This window comes from Trichosurus vulpecula, chromosome 9 (genome assembly GCF_011100635.1).
Source record: "Trichosurus vulpecula isolate mTriVul1 chromosome 9, mTriVul1.pri, whole genome shotgun sequence".
Taxonomy (NCBI): domain Eukaryota; kingdom Metazoa; phylum Chordata; class Mammalia; order Diprotodontia; family Phalangeridae; genus Trichosurus; species Trichosurus vulpecula.
Genome location: NC_050581.1, coordinates 167,217,022 through 167,237,099, shown reverse-complemented (window position 1 = coordinate 167,237,099; position 20,078 = coordinate 167,217,022). Strand labels below are relative to the sequence as shown.

Here is a 20,078-nt window from a genome sequence, read left to right as displayed (position 1 = left end):
TAGTACATGGTGATTCCCACTAGAATATTAAATGGTTTCATTCCAAAAAAAAAAAAAAAAACAGACTCAGACCCAAGCCTTCTACCCTGCAAGGTCAGCAATGCATATTCTACCACAAGGTCCCTAACTATAGACAAATCAGAGTAAGTGATTTGGTTAAATGGATTAATCTGGCTAATAGAGGTGGTGGATTTATAATGAGTTCTTTATCTGCCCTCTCCCTCCACCCCCACCAATGCATTATAATTGATATTTAATTTATTCACAAACTGAGAAACTGAGCAATTTAGATCCAAAATCTATTTATTTCTATTATGTGGCCCATTCAAAAATAACTTCAAAGTATAGGTCAGTTTACAAAGCTTGTTACTATGGTGATGTGGAATAGTTCACGAAGTATTTACCTTGGAGTCAGGAAAACCTGAGTCCCAGTTCTTCTGTCACATACTGGCTTTGTGACTCTGAGCAAGTCGTTTAACTTCTCCAGACCCAGGTAACCCCCTAAGGCTATATGGTGAGACATCAAGAATGCCACATGAAAGGTCAGAGAGAAGCCTGGCTCTCCCACAACAACTTTAGTGAATATCTGAAAAGGGTTGTAGAAAGACCAATTATAAGAAAATGAAAAGAGATGGAAGTAGGTTCCTTTGTCCAGTTCAAAACTGCACAAAAAGATAGCCGAAAGAAGACAGAGGCTGGTTTGCTGTCATGGTTCATTCAGTCAGTGGTGTCTATCTCTTTGTGACCTCTCAGATCATGCATACCAGAGGCTTCTGTCCTCCACTTTCTCCCTAAGTCTGTCCAAGCTCATGTTAGTTGCTTCCATGACACTATCTATCCTTCTCATCCTCGGCCATCCCCTTCCCCTTTTGCCTTCAATCTTTCCCAACATCAGTCTCTTTTCCAGTAAGTCCTGTATTCTCATTATATGACCAAAGTATTTAATCTTCAGCATTTGACCTTCCAATAAAGAGTCAGAGCTAGTTTCTTTATGTACTGACTAATTTGATCTCCTTGCTGTCCAAGGGACTCTCAAAAGTCTTCTCCAGCACCACAATTAGAAAATACCAGAGTGGTCTGGCATTTCCTTCTCCAGTAAATCACCCTTTCTCAGAACACGCCACTATAACCAGTCTGTCAGGGGTAACCATGCATGACATAATTCATAGCTTCACTGAGCTACCCAAGCTCCTTTACAACAACAAGGCAATGATTCAGAAGGTATAATATTAATTAAGGTGGGAGTTTTTTTTACTGTTTTCTCTTTTAGAATGCTAAAATAATCAAGTGCCTTTGATTAAGTCTTGCTCAGAGCTAAGCCCCAGGCCCATACCCTTTTGCTAATTAGGTATGAAGTCTTTGGGCCCTAAGAGGGGTATATAAACTCAGAGGTTAGTATTTTGTTTGGGCTCTCACTCACTTGAAGAGTGTCCTGTGATTTGACTAGATGAAACTCTAAGCAGCCCTTGTTAAGAGCCCCCCAGCTTGAAAATCCAGATGTTGGTGCTTCTCTGGTAACTATGTATTGGTATGTATAGACTGGTTTGTGTTATTTGCTCTATTTATATAATGTATGTTTGTAATTTCTGTTTGTATTCTTTCTCAAGTTCAGGGTGCTGGTTTTTCCCCCTGAACTAAGTGAATTACATATGTATATTTGATGAAAGTGAGATTGTGAACCCTTAAAGTTGCTTTCCTTAGAAAAGCAGATCAAAGAACCTGTGCTGGCAGCTCTTGTTGCAGGTCTTGTTGGGTCTTCCTCAGCAGAAGCTGCTAGGAATATTATTGTTACAGAAGAGGAGAGACTGATAGGGGAGTCTAAGTAAGGAAGTCAGTTCAATCACTGTTAAACAGGCACTGGCCATGGTGAGGAAGGCAAGGATTTACATCAGAGAAACCAACTTGTACTCCAGTAACCTAACCAAAAGCTAGGGAAGATAATGAGAGGTGGGGAGAGAACACTCACTGGCCTCAGGAGCCAGTACCACTCCGAATAATTGGACACTTGATGCCAGATCCTATCCCCCTGACCTCTATGAGCCAAACGTTGAGACATCTGACTTCCTATGCAGGGATCTGCAGCAAGAAGAAGAGCTCACTCATTAGTGCTCAACCAACATGGTCTCGCATATCCATGGGGGACTGATGGGAACACAACAGAACTGATAGAACCAAATCCCTACTGTGGATTTTGCGAAGAGGAGAAAAAATGTAGCTGAGGTTTTAATCCACAGTGGTCAAAAAGAAGACTAAGATACAACCTGGATTTGAGGCAGAGGATGGCACTTCATTCAGATTATAGTGGCCACCTGACCACAAGTGTCACAACCAAGCAATGTGAAGTCAACCTATTTAGGAATCCAAAAGGGGAATGGCTTAAGCACAAAGTCCAAAACCAAGAAATGACATTGAAAATATGAGTAAGTAAAAATTATGAGTGAACTGAATGCTACAGAGAAGACAAAGGGTAAAAAAGCAGAATAAGGGAGAAAACTCAGAAGAAATTCAAGGAGAACCTTGGAGAGGTGAAAAAATGGTTTAGATTAAAAGACTACAAGAGAGGGTGAAAGAAATAAATCAAGAGACAGATAAAATGAGAGGTTGGGAGGAAAAATTTGAAAAGAGACCTAAATAATTTAGATTAGATGGTAGAAAACCTTACCAAAGCAATGTTTTAGTGGACTCCTTAAAAATTAAAATGGAACAAAAATAATTCAGTGACTCTGAGGCAACCAAGAATATTAGAACAAAGCCAAAAGATTTTTTAAAAAATGAAGAAAATATAAGGTATCTATCTACTATCAAAAACAGCAGACCAGGAAGACAGATGAAGGAGGAATAATTTAAGAATCATCAAATTCCCTGAAAACCATGACCAAACAAATAAACCTACACACCATAGTTCAAGAAATCATAAAAGAAAACTTTCCAGAGCTACTGGAATCAAAGAGCAAATGCAGGGCAAAACAGTCAGCAAAATTCTAATATTTGGGAACCTTAGTATGTCCCTTTCCTATTTAGATAAGTTTTTTTTAAATTTTTTCTTTTTGGAGGGGGGAAGTCAGGGCAATTGGAGTTAAGTGACTTGGCCCAAGGTCACACAGCTAGTAAGTGTGTCAAGTGTCTGAGGCCAGATTTGAACTCAGGTCCTCCTAACTTCAGGGCTCGTGCTCTACTCATTGTACCACCTAGCTGCCCTCCTATTTAGATAAGTTTAACAGAAACCACAATAAGAAAGAAGTTAAGAACTTGAATAGAATTTTAGAAGAGTTAGATGTGTTCTCTGACAATTTATGAATAGCAATATATTGGGGCATACATAATTCTCATTAGTTCCTGGAACATTTGCAGAAATTGTCCATGCATTTGTGCATAAAAATCTCACAAACAAATGCGAAAAGTAGAGCTATGAAAAATATCTTTTTATTAATCATGATACACTACAAACTGCAATCAATGAAGAAAGGCTTTAAACCTAAATTGTACCTAAGTGAAATAATCCTAAAGAACATGTGGGTCAAAAAAAATATTCATAGAAACAACTGGCAGTTACATTAAAGGGCATAACTACACTGAGACGTCACAGAAAACTTTTATGATGCTGTTCAAGCTGTCCTGCTATGAAATGCATATCTCTAAATTATGCGCTCTTGCTTCTCGTCCTACCTCTCTGACCACTTCTTCTCAGTCTCTTTTCCTGGATCTTTATCTAGGTGAGACCTAGATGAAAACCATAGGTGTTCCCCAAGGCCTTAACCTGAGCCCTCTTTTCTTCTCCCTCTTTAAGATTCCCTTTGCTGATCTTATCAGCTCCTTTGGATTCAATTATCATCTTTATGCTAATTATTCCCAGAATTATTTATTCGGCCCTAACCTCTCTCCTGACTTCTAGTCTTCCATATTCAACTGCTAACTAGACATCTGGGATGTTTCGTAGCCCTGTTAAACTCAACGTGTCCAAAACTGAACTCAAATTTTTCTTCCCTCCTCAGTCAATTTTTTTTTTTAAAAAGTGAAAAAACAAGAATTGTGAAAATCAAAGAAAATGTGGGCATTTTAAAACAGAATGAAAATAAAACTTGGAGCAAAATTTTTTTTAAAAAATCTAACCAAAAATAAAATGTTAGCTAATCTGATTAAAAAGAGAGGAAATCCAAATCACCATTATTAAGAATGAAAAAAATAAGAAAAAATCATACTAAATTAAGAGGAAAGAAAGGAATTGTTAGAAACTATTTTACCTAATGCTAGCTAGTATGAAAACTTAAATGTAATGCATGAATATTTACAAACATATAAGTAGCCAGATTATCAGAAGAAAAAATAGAGAATTTAAATAATATAATCTCATAAAAATAAATTTAAAATGTATAAACACACTTCTAAAAACTCTGGATTCATAAATGAATTCATAAAATATTTAAATAACAATTTATACAAATAATACACTCCACTTTTATGTTAAAAATAAGAAAGATAAAAAAAGATAAAAAAAATAAGAAAGATGACATCCTACTAAGCTGCTTTTATGAGACAAAGGTGATTCTAACTACATCTGGGAAAGTGAATTCATAGAAGAAAAGCAAAGATTAATATCTCTAATATCATTGCAAAAATATTGAATACAATATTAGTAAAGAGAATTTGTTAATGTACTGGATTTGTTATAATCTACATTGGATTTTTAACAGTAATTCAGAGTTGGTTCAATATTAGAAAAATTATGAGCATAACAGTTCATTTCATAGGAAAAATAACAAAAATCACATTACTAAAGTAAAAATATGGAAAAAAGAACTTTTGAAAAATTAAAAGTTACATTTACATATTTAAAAAAACCCTAGAAAATAACAAATAACATCTATACAAACCCAAGAACAAACATCATATGTAATACAGAAATGCTAGAAATCTTTGCAACAAGACCAGGGAAAAAGCAAAAATGTCCACTATCACCATCATTATTTGAAAGCATTCTAGATCTCATTTGATCTTCATAACAACCCTGGGATATAGGTACTATTGTTATCTTCATTTAGCAACTGAAGAAACTGAGGCTGATGAAGGAAAAGTGGCTTACCCAGGGCCACACATATAATGAGGTCCTGAGGCTGGATTTGAATTCAGGTTTTTTTCTGACTCCAAACCCAGTATTCTAATCATTGTTCCACCTAGTTACCTCTAGCTAAAACGATATACTAGCTATAATAACAGGACAAGAAAAAGCAACCAGAGAAATAATACAGTCAAAGAGGAAGCAAAATGACTGCTTTCGGCAGGCAGTATGATGGCTCTCTTGAACAACGCTAGATTAAGCTAAAAAAATAGAACAATTAACAACTTCAGCAAAGGGGTGAGACATAAAATGAGCCCACAAAATCATCAGACTTCTTGTATGTTACCAACAAATTCCAGTAGAAAGAGATAGGATATTCCATTCAAAATTATGACAGAATATATTTTAAAAAAAGAAATCTCAGGCCAGTCCCAACGCACACACAGAATCACACAAATATGACAACAAAATCCCCTTAAAGAAATAAAAACTAAATAATTAGAGGGGAAACCATCACTCAAAGTTAGGCTGTGCTAATATCATTAGAATTATAATATTAACTATATTAATTTATGATTCAGTATCATATCAATCAAATAACCAGGGTATTACTCTTCAGAAGTAGGAAAATTAACAAAATTCATCTGGCAGAAATAGGTCAAGAGTATCAAGAGAAAAAATGAAAAATAAATTGTAAGCATAGGAGCCTAGCAGTACCAGATCTCAAACTATACAATAAAGGAATAATCAAAATTATTTGGAACTGGCTGGAAAAGGGAAAAGGTAATCGATGGCAAAAAAAAAAAGGAAAGAGTCTAGTAGCATAAAGATCGATGAATTTAAGAACACAAAACTACTGGAGTCCTGGACTTACTACTAACAGAAAAAAATAATCAGAAAAATTGGAAACTGTGGGGGAAGTTAGATTCAGGTCATCATTTTATGCCATTTTGCAGAAAAGCTCTAAATATAGAATTCATAATCTGAGGTCCATGTTCTTTTAAAAATATTTTCATAATTATATTTTAATAACCTTGGTTTCCTTTGTAATCCTATGTATTTAGCTTTGTGCATTTATAAACAACATTCTAAAGCGAGATCTGTGTGTCTTCCCAGACTGTCAAAGGGATTTATTACACCAAAGAGTCCATTAGTTTACAAAAAAAGTCAGTAAATCAATAAGGATTTATTAAGTGCTTACTATGGTCAAGGCACTGTGCTCAGCGCTGAGGGTAGAAAGAAAAGTTAAAAAAAAACACAAATAAAACCAGGCCCTGACCTCAAGGAGCTCAGTGTCTAATAGAGGAGATAATCTGAGAAGAACTATGTATAAAAACAAGGACTGTACAGGGTAAACTGGAAAAACCAACAAAGGGAAGGCCCTTGAATCAAGGGAAATCCACAAAGGCTTTGTGTAGAAGGTGGGATTTCAGCTGGGACTTGAAGGAAGGGAATAAAGGAGAAGGGGGAACATTTCAAGCATGGGGGACGGTCAGTAAAAAAGCCCAGAGCTGGGAGACAAATTGTCTTGTCCAAGGAATAGCCAGGAAGCAAATGTCACTGGATCATCAAATACAGGAGGGTGAGGTGTAAGTAAACTAGAAAATTTGGTGGAAAAACAGATTTTAGGGTTTTCAGTGTCTAGTTTAAATGGATGCCCAATCTAGATCTAAAAGTTTATGTCCTTAACAAACTAAAAAATACTGGAAGGCAAAACCTTTCATAACAATATATTGAGAAAGAATTCTTCTGAAAACGAGGGAGAGGAAAGGGAGATAAAATAGATGGACATTTTCAATTATACAAAATTGAAAAGCTTTCACACAAAAAAAGCAATACAGTTAGAAAGGAAAACAACTGGGAGAAAATCTTCACAGCAAATTTATCTGATAAAGACTTGTTATATAGGCAATTTATACAAATTTAAAAAGACCATGATCTATTTCCCAACAGATAAATGGTCAAAGGATATGAACAGGTGGTACCCAAGAAAACTAAATCATTAACAATCATTTGAAAAAAATGCAACAAGCAATTAATAAAAGAAACACAAAACCCACTCCCAGTAGATTGGCCAAGATGACAAAAAAGGAAAATAACTCTTACTAGAGGAACTTTGGGAGGACAGAAACAGTAACACAAAGATTGTGAAGCTGTGAATTTCATTCAGCCACTCAGGAAATCAATGTAGAATTATAATCCCATGAAATTCAGTAAAATGTACAAACCTATTGACTCAAATGTAATTGGCATAAGTCTTAAAGAGATTAAAGACTGAAAGGATCCCAATGTACACAATTATTCACATTATATAATAATCTAACTTATGTAATTTAGCACTTATATGACCCAGAAACTAGACTACTCACGGAGAATATGCAATCAAGATAGTCTCTTTCCTCAAGGGAATTATAGTCAAATGGGGAGGGGGAGTGGGAGGGGACAGACAACGTAGAAAAGCAGGATGATCATATAAACCAAATGACCATAAAGCAGAGATAGAAAGTTGGAAGTGGTTTGGAAGTGGATGGGACTTGAATTTGTGGAATGCTTCTGGGAAAGATAAGACATAAATTCATCTATCAGAGCCCAGAGTCACAGAATCTGGGATCTGAAGGTAAGGCTATAAGGAGGATGACTCAAATGTAAGTGACATGTTTTAGAATAAGCATGCTAAATGTTCATGTTTGATTATTATTTTCTAATATATAATTTTTAAAAAGGAAGGTGGTTATTTGCATTAACAAAAGAAATTCCTCACTGGGAGCTCCCTGAGATAAGAAATCACATGTCTGGCAAAACAAAAACAAAAACTGTGTACTTGTGTAATAAGATACCTATTATTGGGTTATTTTCTCTTTTTAATCCTACAACCAGAGAAGTACACTTTATAAAGCTTTAGCTCTCATCTTTGTCCTCTACCTTCCAATCATATCTGCATTTACCTCCAGAGGGTCTATCTGCCTCCAGTCTGTTAAATCTTTTGACAATGTTACTTAATGCTTGGATGTTGTGTTTAAATTTGTCACAGGTTTTCTTTAGTTTGCCTTTTATGTACATGTATACCCACACAAACTCTTCCATTTCCATACTGGAAGTGCCTCACGCCTTTTAAATAACCTATTGGGACTTCCGCTCATCAAGGAAAAAAAAGCAACTTATATAACCTTAAGCTACCTCTCTGGTCCTATTGAAGAGGTTATCATTTATTACTACTATTAAGATTATAGTGAAAACAAAACAAGAAAAAAATCTACTGATAGCTCAGGTTGTATTAAGAGAGGCGTGAAGGAGGCGATAATCCCATTACTCTCTGTCCTGGTGAGACCATACATACGTGGAGTATTCTGGTCAGTTTTGGTACCAAATTTAGGAAGGACATTAATAAGGTAAAGAGAATGGGGATGCAAGTGATTAAGATAGCAAGGGCTTTAAGATCATGGCACATACAACAGTTACTACTGCTACTACTACTAGTACTACTACTACTGTGAAGCACTTATTGGACAGACAACTACCACTATCACTATTACTATTACTACTACTATGAATATTTACTATTATGACACACTTACCGGATATGACTACCACTACCACCATCACCATTACTACTACTACTAGTACTTACTATTATGAAACACTTATTGGCTATACTACTACTGCCACCACTACCATTACTATTACTACTACTAGTATTTACTATTATGAAACACTCATTGGCTATACTACTACCACTACCACCATTACCATTACTGCTACTGCTAGTATTTATTATTATGAAACACTTATTGGCTATACTACTACTGCCACCACCACCATTACTGCTACTACTACTACTAGCTAGCTAGCATTTATATAAGGCCAGGTGCTATGCTAAGTACTTTATAGATATCATTATCTCATTTGATCCCCACAACATCCCCTTGGTGGGGGGGAGGTGCTATGATCATTCTTATTTTGCGCTCAAGAAAACTGATGTAAACAGAGGTTATGTGATTTTCCCAGGGTCACCCACCTGCTAAGTATCTGAGACCACATTTGAACTCAGGTCTTCTTGACTCTAGGCCCAGTGCTCTATCTACTGCACCATCCAGTTGCCTCTGTAAGAACAGGTTGATGCCACTGGGGATGTTTAGCTTAGAGGAGAGAAGACTCAGGAGGAACATGCTAGCTATATCCAAACATTCCAAGGGTTGTCATGTGCAACAGGGAGTTGACTTGTCCTGCTTGGCCTCAGAGAATATCACTAGAACTAACAGCAGGATCACAAAATTAAGAGTTAGAGGATTTTGATTTTAATTCTACCTCTGTTACTATTATCTGAGCTTCTTTGGGCAAGCCTCTTAACCTCTCTTGGCCTCAGTATAAAAAAATAAAATAAAAATTAAGATGGTCGTGAATTGGATGGTGCCTAGATCACTTCTAACTGTAGCTCTTTAGAACTAATTTTCATAGATGCAATTTTAGGCCTGACAGATGCAAACATCACCTACCAACAGGAGCTAACCAAATGAAAAGTAGGCAACTTCAGAAAGTGGTGAGTTACCTTTCCCTTGAGGTTTAAAAGCTGTATCTATGATATAATAATATTCTGAGATTCTGTGAATTATTGCTTTACTTGATCTTTTTGGTAGTCGTGAATTTAGAGATGAAAAGGATGAAAATTACACATTAGGCCTTTCTATGACTCAAAGAGCCAGTTTTCTCGGCAGTTCAGTTTGGTTATATCATCTCTCTCTCTCTGTCTCTCTTCTTCTGTTTCTCTTTGGCTCTCCCTGTTTCTGTCTCTCTCCCTCTCTTCCTATTTGCTTTCAATCTCATGCCCCTCCCTTTGGCCTCCTGAAACAGTTTGACACCCCAGGATCTCAAAGTATTCATCTCTGCTTTTCAACAGGCTACTACCAATCCTTCCATGAATACAACTGTGTACAAACACAGTTATGAACTTATTGACCTTTTCCCCCTATCATTTGATGTCTTTTCCTTTGTGTTCTCACCTATACCCTTTGCTGGGCATATATTAAACATTGATGTTTCATTATCTATTCAGTATTTCATTGTCTATCTTGTGTTTAAGCACTATGTAGTTTCTTTCTTTCAGTGCTATCTAATTTGACAGTTTCCTTGTCTGAAATCATGATTGCCACCCTGTCTTTTTTCTTGCTTCTCCTCTACTCATAAGCACTCTACTAGTTACAATGCAAGATGCAAATTTATACAAGTGTTACTTCCTGCTGTCAAGGAGAACCTTCATAAAAGAAGTATACCTTTCCACATTTGGGCCTCAAAGAAATTACAGTTTTAAATTAAAATCTGTATATGTGGAAAATAATGCATAATTTAATTGCAGCATTTTGATCTTATCAATGTTTGGAGCAAAATCAGAATTGGAATTTTTTTTTAAAAAAAAGAATCCCAGGAAAGTTCTCTATACAAAAATACATATGCACTCGACACAATATTAATAGCAGGAGTAAATTTCCATAACTTACCCCACCTACTTTCTCAAAATGAGATCCATCTTTCTTAAAATCTGTGATGGCTCCATTAAAATACCAAGTAAACACGATATCTAAAAGGGGATCATGCTGAACTTGACAAGGCAGGATTACACTTTCTCCAACAGAAACATCCATGTTGGATGGGGCCAATGTTATTCTTGTGGGCTCTAGAGTAAAACAAAACAAAATAAAAAACACAGATGCTCAAACATTCATAAAGTCACAGTTGTCAGACTATCACTTGTATGGATAGTCAGATGGCCTGTTATCTAGTAACATTATCCTCATTGGGCTTCACCCAAATAACTTCTTTGATTTACTTGAATTATAGATAAAAGTAAACACTGAGACATTTAGAGTATGAGATAGTGATACTAACACTGGTAAATCACCTAGCAATTGAGGACTAAAGGAATGTTGGCAATGAAAGTCAGGCTGAAAATTACATAGTCAACAATTGGCTAGGTTACTTTCATTGACTCACAGACTCGCAGTCATACTGTACGACAGGCAATGGGTAACCCTATGTTTTAGCAGTTTTGACAGATGGTGGGAGTAAAGAGAGAATATATTCTGTACATCTTTAAATGAATCCATAGATGCCAGGTTACTAAGAACTTAAAATACTTCATTCATAAAGGAAATAAGGTTAATACGTTAAAAAAAAACAGAATGAGTTTTATAGATGGAAGTCCAACCATGACATTTTCTAAATGAGAAAACCAAGGCCTATTAAGGTGAAATGTTTTGCTCCTTACAAGTAACAGACACAATTTTTGATCAGTTTCTCTACTTCTAAATCTTCCAATCTTCATACCGTATGGTGAATTTTAGGTGTAAAAATTTACAGTCGATTTCCCTTTTTGCTCTGCCCTCTTCCCATATGCGCAAATAAGAATATCCTTTTAACTATTCTTAATGAAATTCTCAGTGATATCAGACCTGGTTTCTTATCCTGCACAGGCAACGTAAAGGAAAACAACTGGTATAACATCAAAATGACAGGTTAGAAATATATACATGGAAAAGTGCGAAGTAGTAATAATGTTTTAAGAACTATTTTAAGTGAATAAGTTATTTTGTCTGTTATAAATACCCAAATTAACCACGAAGGACATATAAAGAAAGACATCTGCATCCAGAGAAAGAATTGATAAATAGAAGTATCTATGGACTAATTTTACATACATATATGGCTATTTGTGTCTAATGGTGGCCATCTCTAGGGCGGTGGGGGGAGGGAAGAAAAAAAGGACAAAAGAAATTTACATCATAATTTTGTTGAATATTGGAAAGGAATAGCAAGTCGTATATAGAAGATTTTACAGTTTCATGTACAATTATCTTTTTTATTGTAGTATGTCATGGAAATGCTTGTTTTATTCCATAAATTTAAAATAAAATAAAAAAGGAAATTGTTAACTCGCATATAATTAAAGCACATTTAATAATGTGCTCATTGTTTCACATTATGTTATAGTGGAAAAGAGTGAAGATCTGACCCCTCTTACCCTTTGAAAATCCAATTTAATTATATTTGTAAAGTACCTGTTAGATGCAAAGAACTACTTACAGTTCTTGGAAGATACAGATAGAAAGTAAAATATCCCTTTCTGGGTGCCTATGTTCTTCTAGGGGGAGGAGGTGTACAGTCTTTAAGGATGAAGAGACAGTTTGAGGACAAATGGTTGCTTCACAACACATTTTGTGTGACTGAACTAAAGAAATCTTCATTAACTTTAATGTTTTTTCTATGCCATTTAGGACATATTTGTCATCTTTAAGAACAACAAAATATTGTACATGTATCTCCCATATCAGATTGCATGCCCTCTGGGCCTGGGGGAGGCAGGGAAGGGGAAAAATTTGGAAATCAAAATCTTATCAAAGTGAATACTGAAAACTAAAAATTAAAAAAAAAATAAAAAAGAAGAAAAGAAATAAATATAAACTAAAAAAAGAACATCATACCTGTAACTACTAAATGAGTGGAGCTGCTTGCTTTCCCAAACTGATTCTCAGCTAGACAAGTATAAGTCCCAACATCCAATTTAGTAACATTGGCTATTTGGAGTCCTCCATCCTTTAAAATAGTTATCCTGGAAAAAAATAAGTATTAGTGAGATAATAGAAAAGAGAATATGAAGATCTATAAAAGTTCAAATATATTGGAGAAAATAAAATTTGATTATAGCACTCATCCACGACTTGCATCTCCAAGCAATGGGATCTCAGCATTATAATGTCTTCAAATGATAAAAATTGGAAAAATAGTGCAATTTTTAAAATAATTAGAACACTTTCAAAACAAGGTGGGGAGAGAACTATTGTGCTGTTCAAAATTTTCAACTAAAAATTATTGCACAGCTAACGTATTATGGGTTTCTTTCTCAAGATAATCCCAAGCATTTTCTCAGGTATAGCTTTTAAGAGTTTATACAATGTGATGATTATGAAAAAGGATGTGGAGACATAGTTTCTGGATAATTTAAGCGTTTTATTAAGGGCAGCAGGTTATTAATAAAAGGAAGGTCATTCGGCCATCTCTCTCAGACCAAAGACCCCTAATGCCAGTGGGGTCACAGTTTATACGCCCTTTGAAGAATAAGAGTTCCTGAGGGATGGCAATCAACTCGGATTGGTTAACACAATGAGAGGTGTGGGCTATATTAAAATGAAGTTCTGGGGGTATGTGCCTTAGGTCACTCAAATATTGGTCAGAGACTTCAATTTTCAAATTGCCTATCTTGACAATAGAGAGAATCCTGGACCTGTCTGAGCAAGCATAATGAGCAGGAATGTACCCATTAGTCTAAACTTAGAATTTCTTTTACTTCCTGAGTAGATCTTGGCTTGGTGAAGTCTCTAAGAGAGATCTCCCACACTTTGGTTTCTGGATGAGGAAGTAGAAACGGAGAAAAACCTTGGTCCTAACACAATAATTAGTTATTAAATATAAGAGAGAAATATTCATTTCTCACAACAAAATCAAGGTCAATCAAAAAATATTCAACATTTTAGCGCTGAGCTAAGCACTGACGATACAAAAAGTGCCAAAAGACAGTCCCTACCCTCAAGAGTTTACAAATAAATGCATACAAAGCAAGAAAAATGCAGGATAAATAGGAAATAATTAACAGAGAAGGCACTGGAATTAAGAGGGATTGGGAAGGCTTCCTGTAGAACAGACCTGCACAACTTGGCAGTAGATAGGAGGCAAAATTAAAACAGGCTAAACTTCTTTGGGCCACAGATGGGTTAGACTAGAGGCAGACTGATGATGGTTGGTTCCCACAGGTCATGTGACACACAGAATGCACAATGGCAACCCCACATTTTTCCTGAAACCCTTTGGTGGGCCATACACGGCCTGTGGGCTGTATGTTGTGCAGCCCTGCTGGAGAAAGTGGGGTTTCAGGTGTAACATAAAACAAAAAAATCCAGGGAGGTTAATAGTCCAAGCAGAGGAGGGAGAACATTTCAAGAATGGGGACAGCCAGAGACAATGCTCAGAGCCAAGAGATGGAGGGTTTTGTTCATGAACAGCCAGGAGGCCACTGTCACTGGATCAAAGGTTAGGTTTTGGGAAGCAAGTTATAGGAAGACTGGAAAGGCAGGAGGAGGCTGGATTATGAAGGGCTTTGAATGTCAAATACAATTTTTGTATTTGGTCCTGGAAGCAAAAGGGAGCCACTGGAGTTTATTCAGTAGAAGGGGGACATAATCGCATTGAACCTGTACTTTGTGAAAATCACTTTAGTGTCTGAATGGAGGGAGAAATGACTAGGGGCAGGCGGATCCACCAGCAGGCTATTCAAATAATCCAGGTATAAAGTGATGAGCCCCTGTACCAGAGTTGTGGCAATGTCAGAGGAAAGGAGACCTATTAAAGAGATACTGAAAGGCAAAACCGACTGGCCATGGCAATAGATTTGATATGAAATAGAAAGGTAGAAAAGTAAAGTCATTTTCCTAATGTCCAAAGTAAATTTGAGATAGAAACTGGGCCATGATGGCTGCCTGAAAGTTAACTAATATAGCTGCCTAGTTCCCCCACATCTACTTCACCAAAAACTTAGTAATCATATCAGGCCTAATGATTAAGAAATCTAACAAGAAATTACAGCAAGTGATTGTATCCATACCAGAACTGTGCGAAAATTCAGCCATGGGCAATAGGAAATGGCACTACAAGCAAAACCCAGTGTCAACTCAGACCTCCCAGCATGACAAGAGACCACTTGGGGAGACTTTTTTCCTATGAGGCTCTGTATCTAGAGATAGAAAGAGTAGATAGCTCCCCAAGTAAGCCCTAGGGTGGTGGGAAATACAAAGCATGGATCTTTGAAATGGCAGTGCTCAGACCAAGATACCTGAAACCCTAGGTCTCCAAGGTCCTTTGTATACTGTCCTGAAATATCATAAAGGGCTCTTACTAAACCATAAAGATGTGGGAAATTCAAGGGGGAAGCTGATTGTGTAATCTCGGATAAATTCCTTCCTGGTCTGTAAAATGAAGGGGTTGGACTAGACAGCCTCTGAAGTTTCTTCCAAATATAAATCCAAGGTACTATGATCATCCCTCATCTACTGTTTAACAAAGGATTCACACTTTGTTATTGAGTTTGGAATTGGATTCATCCTTAATTCACTGCTTCGTTTTTCCCCTCTCTTAAAAACCAAACCAAATCCTGTAATGACTATTTTTGCCTACTTTCCCCTTTCTGTCTTCCTTAAGTTGAACGGTGTATTTTTTGTCCCCTAACCCCTATCGCGATGGCTTGGACACAATGGAGAGTAAGGTTCAGTTGTTATGCACCTATTGATTAAAACAACAAAATTGAAGACACAGGGGTGTTTCTGAAGGTTGATGCTCTCTTTTGTTCTGTAAATCAAAGGCTGCTCTGAGATTTGGTCTTTTCTCGATGAATTTCTCTGTCATCTTCATTTTTAAATGCCCTTCTCTTATCTTCAAAAGCAAAACTTAGCTTTACTAGGGAGTTGATTTGGGGATTGAGTTCTCTAATTCTTAACTTCCAGGATATCATATTACAATGTTGATCATTTAGGAAACAGAGAATATATTTGGTGTATTTGACCTTAGAACTGGCATTCACAAGAAGTCTATAATCCTTTTGGTTTGGGCCGCTTACATATAATCTTGTAGTTTATATAAGGGATGAGTTGAATTTTGGGTTCATGTCTGCTGTTCTAGGAATACTGCTGATTTGTAATCTGCATCTCAACTTCACTACTGAGGAATATTACACAATTTCCTAACGCTACAAGGATCATTTTGCTTTTCAGTTTTCAGGGATCTATAAGAGTCTTAGCTCTTGACTCCTTAACGTGTCCTACAATCATCACTTTCCTAAATCCGTTTCCAAGCATTTATCATGGATCTTTCTATATTGTCGACTTGATCACTATTTAGTTCTGAAATCCCCCATTCACATTTAGGTTCTTATTTCATCCTGTGACATTTATGCTAATACTGTCAGTGACTTTATTGAAGGAAATCCAAGTACGGTCTACATGAGATGGCTTGAAAAGTTGCCTCTAACTGTGACTCTCATTCTTATTCACTTTGCTGTGTGCTGAAAAAAATTCTTCAGGGCATCTTTCAATAGTTTTGTTTTTTTTTTCTTTCCTGGCATTTTTTATTCTGTATCTTTTAATCCATGGAATTTTTCATTATGTTGGAGCTTCTCATTGGTTTGCACATTTCTTTGTGTGACCTTTGAAATACTATTTTAAGTATTTCTACTAATTTTGCTCTTTTTTATTTCTATTGCTATTTTTGAGGAGAGTAAGAAGGTGGTACTTTTCTTCATGTCTTCCCACTCTGTATTCTTCTGGGAAATCTCCATTCTAAATTTTCAAACACAATATTTTAAGCCCTTGGATCCATTTATTCATATATACAGCTCACCAAATCATTTAAAAATGTTAAGGTCCTTGAGGGCAGAAACTACATTTTATTCATTTTAATATCTTCCAGGGACCTACCATAGCATTTCGTACATAGCAGTCATATCATACGTACTTGTGGAATGAATGAAAGAAATAAGTATTTATTAAGCACCTTTCATGTGCCGGGTACTATGTGAAGGACTATACAAATATTATTTGATTTGATCATCAGAACAACCCTTGGAAGTAGGTGCTGTCATTACAGCTGAAGAAACTTGGAGTGAGAGATGTTAATTGACTTGCCTAGGGTCTCAGAGTTAGGAAGTACCTGAAGCTACATTTGAATTTAGGTCTTCCAGACTCCAAGGTCAGTGTTCTCTACACTGAGTCACCTCGCTGGCTCTAATCCTAGCATGAAGAATCTCATATCAATTTCTGTGTCTATTTTTAGACCTGACTTACTGTATATACTGCTTTTCAAAGTACACCTTTATTTTTCTTTACATTCAAACAATGAAATATTATTTATTATTTGTGATCAGCTAAATTCCAGGGCCCTCATTCTCTGCTAGCTACTCTGAGGCAATGTGCTCCTTTCCTCAGTTAAAATCTTGGTAGATTTAGAAACTCTTACATGGCCACAAATTTCACCCCAGATTTGGATCAGCTATTTGCAAAAGGATAAAGATCAATGAAAATGGTATCTTTCATTCATATTCAGTTCAACAGTTTAGAAAAGACTTTCTCTGACAATGACCTGACGTTGTCTCTGCAAGTTTTCTTGCCTCCATTTTACAGATAAGGAAACTGAGGCTGAGAGGTTGAAGTCAAGCAACATTTCTTAAACTCTTACTATATTCCTAGCACTGTGCTGAGCTCCACATAAGGTTACATCATTTTAATTTGCACAAATTCACATGACTAAGAAGAATGTAATGGTGACTCAATGCTGGTCATCTGGGTACATGTCCAATAATTCACAGACACCACATTTTATTCATTTTAATATCTTCCAGGGACCTAGCACAGCATTTTGTACATAGCAGTCATATCATATGTATTTGTGGAATAAATGAAAGAAATAAGCATTTATTAAGCACCTTTCATGTGCCAGGCCCTATGTGAAAGACTATACAAATATTATTTAATTTGATCATCACAACAACCCTTGGAAGTAGGTGCTGTCATTACAGTTGAAGAAACTTGGGGTAAGAGATGTTGCCTACGATCACAGACCTAGAGCAAAAAGGCACATCATTAACCATAGATATTTGAAATGGCTTGCCCAAAAATGAGAGGCAGGATCGGAAACAAGTTCCTTCGACTCCAGAGACAATATTCTTTCAACTGTACCACACAGTCACTGTAATAGCATGGGCTTTGTCACTCAGAAAACCTGGGTTCAAATTCCACCTCTGACACTACCTTAATAACTTTAGGTAAATCACTCAATTTTCCGGGACTCCAGTTTCCTTATCTGTACCAGGAAGGGTTTGGAGCAGTTTGACCTGTGAGGTTCTTCCAGATGTAGATGGACAATCCTATGTTCATATATGAACTTCAAGTATTTCCAAGGTTGAAAATTTTATCTTTTGCCCAATCTCCTGGTGGTAAGTCTTTTGTCTCTTAGCAAAGCTGGCTGCTGGATGAAAGGTAGACAGACCATTATCTGTTCCATACTTAAAAACTTTCTAGTCTGGTAAACCTACCAGAGATTCTATTCCACTGACATAGTCTTTGATAATGTAAGACCACTTCCATCCTCCATTGGAGAATCTAAGAAGGACTTTAGTAGAGGACAATGGGCAATTAAATTTTATTATAAGCCTATTTATTCTAAGTTGCTAGCTAAAAATAAATGAGATTTGCATTTATTTACTGAACACCCAACATGAAATATACAAGACTAAGGACTGTAAATTACAGCATAGTTATTTTTTTAAAGCCAGAAGTGTCTGTTTTCTGCATAATCAAACCAATCTATGGACACTGAAGCTTAGGTAAATATGAAAGTATTACATATTTTATTCATCCACTCATTCAACAAATATTAATTAAGTGCCTACCACACACAAGACACTAAAGCTTGCTGCAGTCATCTCCTTGTTGACTAAAGATCTACTTTTAAATTCATCTATAATTTATAAGCTCTAAATTGGGTAGCAAAAGTATTGGGAACATTGGAGAGAGCCAATTTCAGTTATTTCCTTATTCTGCCCTCTGGGTGTTATCTAACTTTTTTAGTACCAACATGAAAGTAATAGCAATTTTAGATGGGAATTAGAAATCCTTTAGTTTGTAAGATGCAGCTACTTAAACTAACAAACCTCCTTTATGATTTGGAGGTGAGGCATAGGTCTGAAGCACAGCCTGACACCTGAGTAAGAAAACAGAGACTTTAAACACAAATATGTTAACTTCAAATAACGCCGACTGTACATATCATACAATATGGAGCTAATTGGATAGTTTGTTCTTAAACTGGTTCTTCCAGAAACATGTAAGAGGCCCAGGGGGCATCTCATGAAACATAAAAACAAACAATATTCAGTAAATAGATGAAGTAATTGTTTCTCCCCACAAAACCTTTAATAACCAAAGCTTCCCTACAGAGTTACAATGTGAAATTTTCATACCTCTTCCATGTGAATGAAAATGCATTCTAAACTCACTGTGAGTCAGTTTTTCTATATATGGTACCAGATGAAAATACTGATAATATTGAATGCCCCACTCCTATCCCTATAATACAGATTTGATCCCCTGGAAAATTTGAGGATCGGAACTTCCATCCACAGATACATATCTGCAAGTTATTTTAACTTCTAATCTTGTTGTTTGTCCTTCATTCTCAAAGAGGACCCATGACTTGAAGTGAATTGGATTTAAGTGAGGGAGGGCTGTGCAAAGTCAGCAGCCTCACTTTCTCCTCTGGAGCCATCTGGGTCCAGTGGCAAGATATAGAACAGGACAATTGGAGATGGCCTCCACTTCTAATCTTAGAGAGCTGCTTGCTGCACAGAGGGGTTAAATTAACCAAATTAACCAATTAATCCATACACACATATACATACTTATCTATGTATATATACATAAATACATACACATGTATTTGTTGTTGAGTCATTTTTCAATCATGTCTGACCCTTCATGACCCCATTTGGAGTTTTCTTGGCAGAGGTACTGGAGTGGTTTGCCATTCCTTCTCCAGCTCATTTTACAGATGAGGAAACTGAGGAAAACAAGGTTAAGTGACACCCAGGGTCACACTGCTAATAAGTGTCTGTGGCCAGATTTGAACTCAGGAAGATGAGCCTTCCTGACTCCAAGCCCAGCAATCTGTCCATTGTACCATCTAGCTGATACACACACACACACACACACACACACACACACACGCACACGCACACGCACACGCACACGCACACACCCTCTTACTATGTGCCAGGAGGATTGGAAATGTGACTCGATCACTGTCCCACAAAGAGTATGTGCCAGAGGCAAGATTAAAACCTAGGTCTTCCTGAATCCAAGACTGGTCCTCTCTTCACTGTACTATGTTGCTTTCATTTTTTTTATATATTTAAATTTATTTATTTAACATATTT

The 20,078-nt window shown here is 36.4% G+C and overlaps 1 protein-coding gene across 1 annotated transcript in view; it reads right to left on the bottom strand.

The window, feature by feature from the left end:
• CNTN3 (contactin 3) overlaps nucleotides 1-20,078 on the bottom strand; it is a 342,495-nt gene that overhangs the window by 58,845 nt on the left and 263,572 nt on the right. Inside the window, exons 11-12 of the mRNA XM_036738044.1 lie at nucleotides 12,529-12,656; nucleotides 10,549-10,724 (exon numbers count right to left, since the gene is read on the bottom strand). Coding sequence (XP_036593939.1) covers nucleotides 10,549-10,724; nucleotides 12,529-12,656 — 304 coding nt within the window. The remainder of the gene's footprint in view (nucleotides 1-10,548; nucleotides 10,725-12,528; nucleotides 12,657-20,078) is intronic.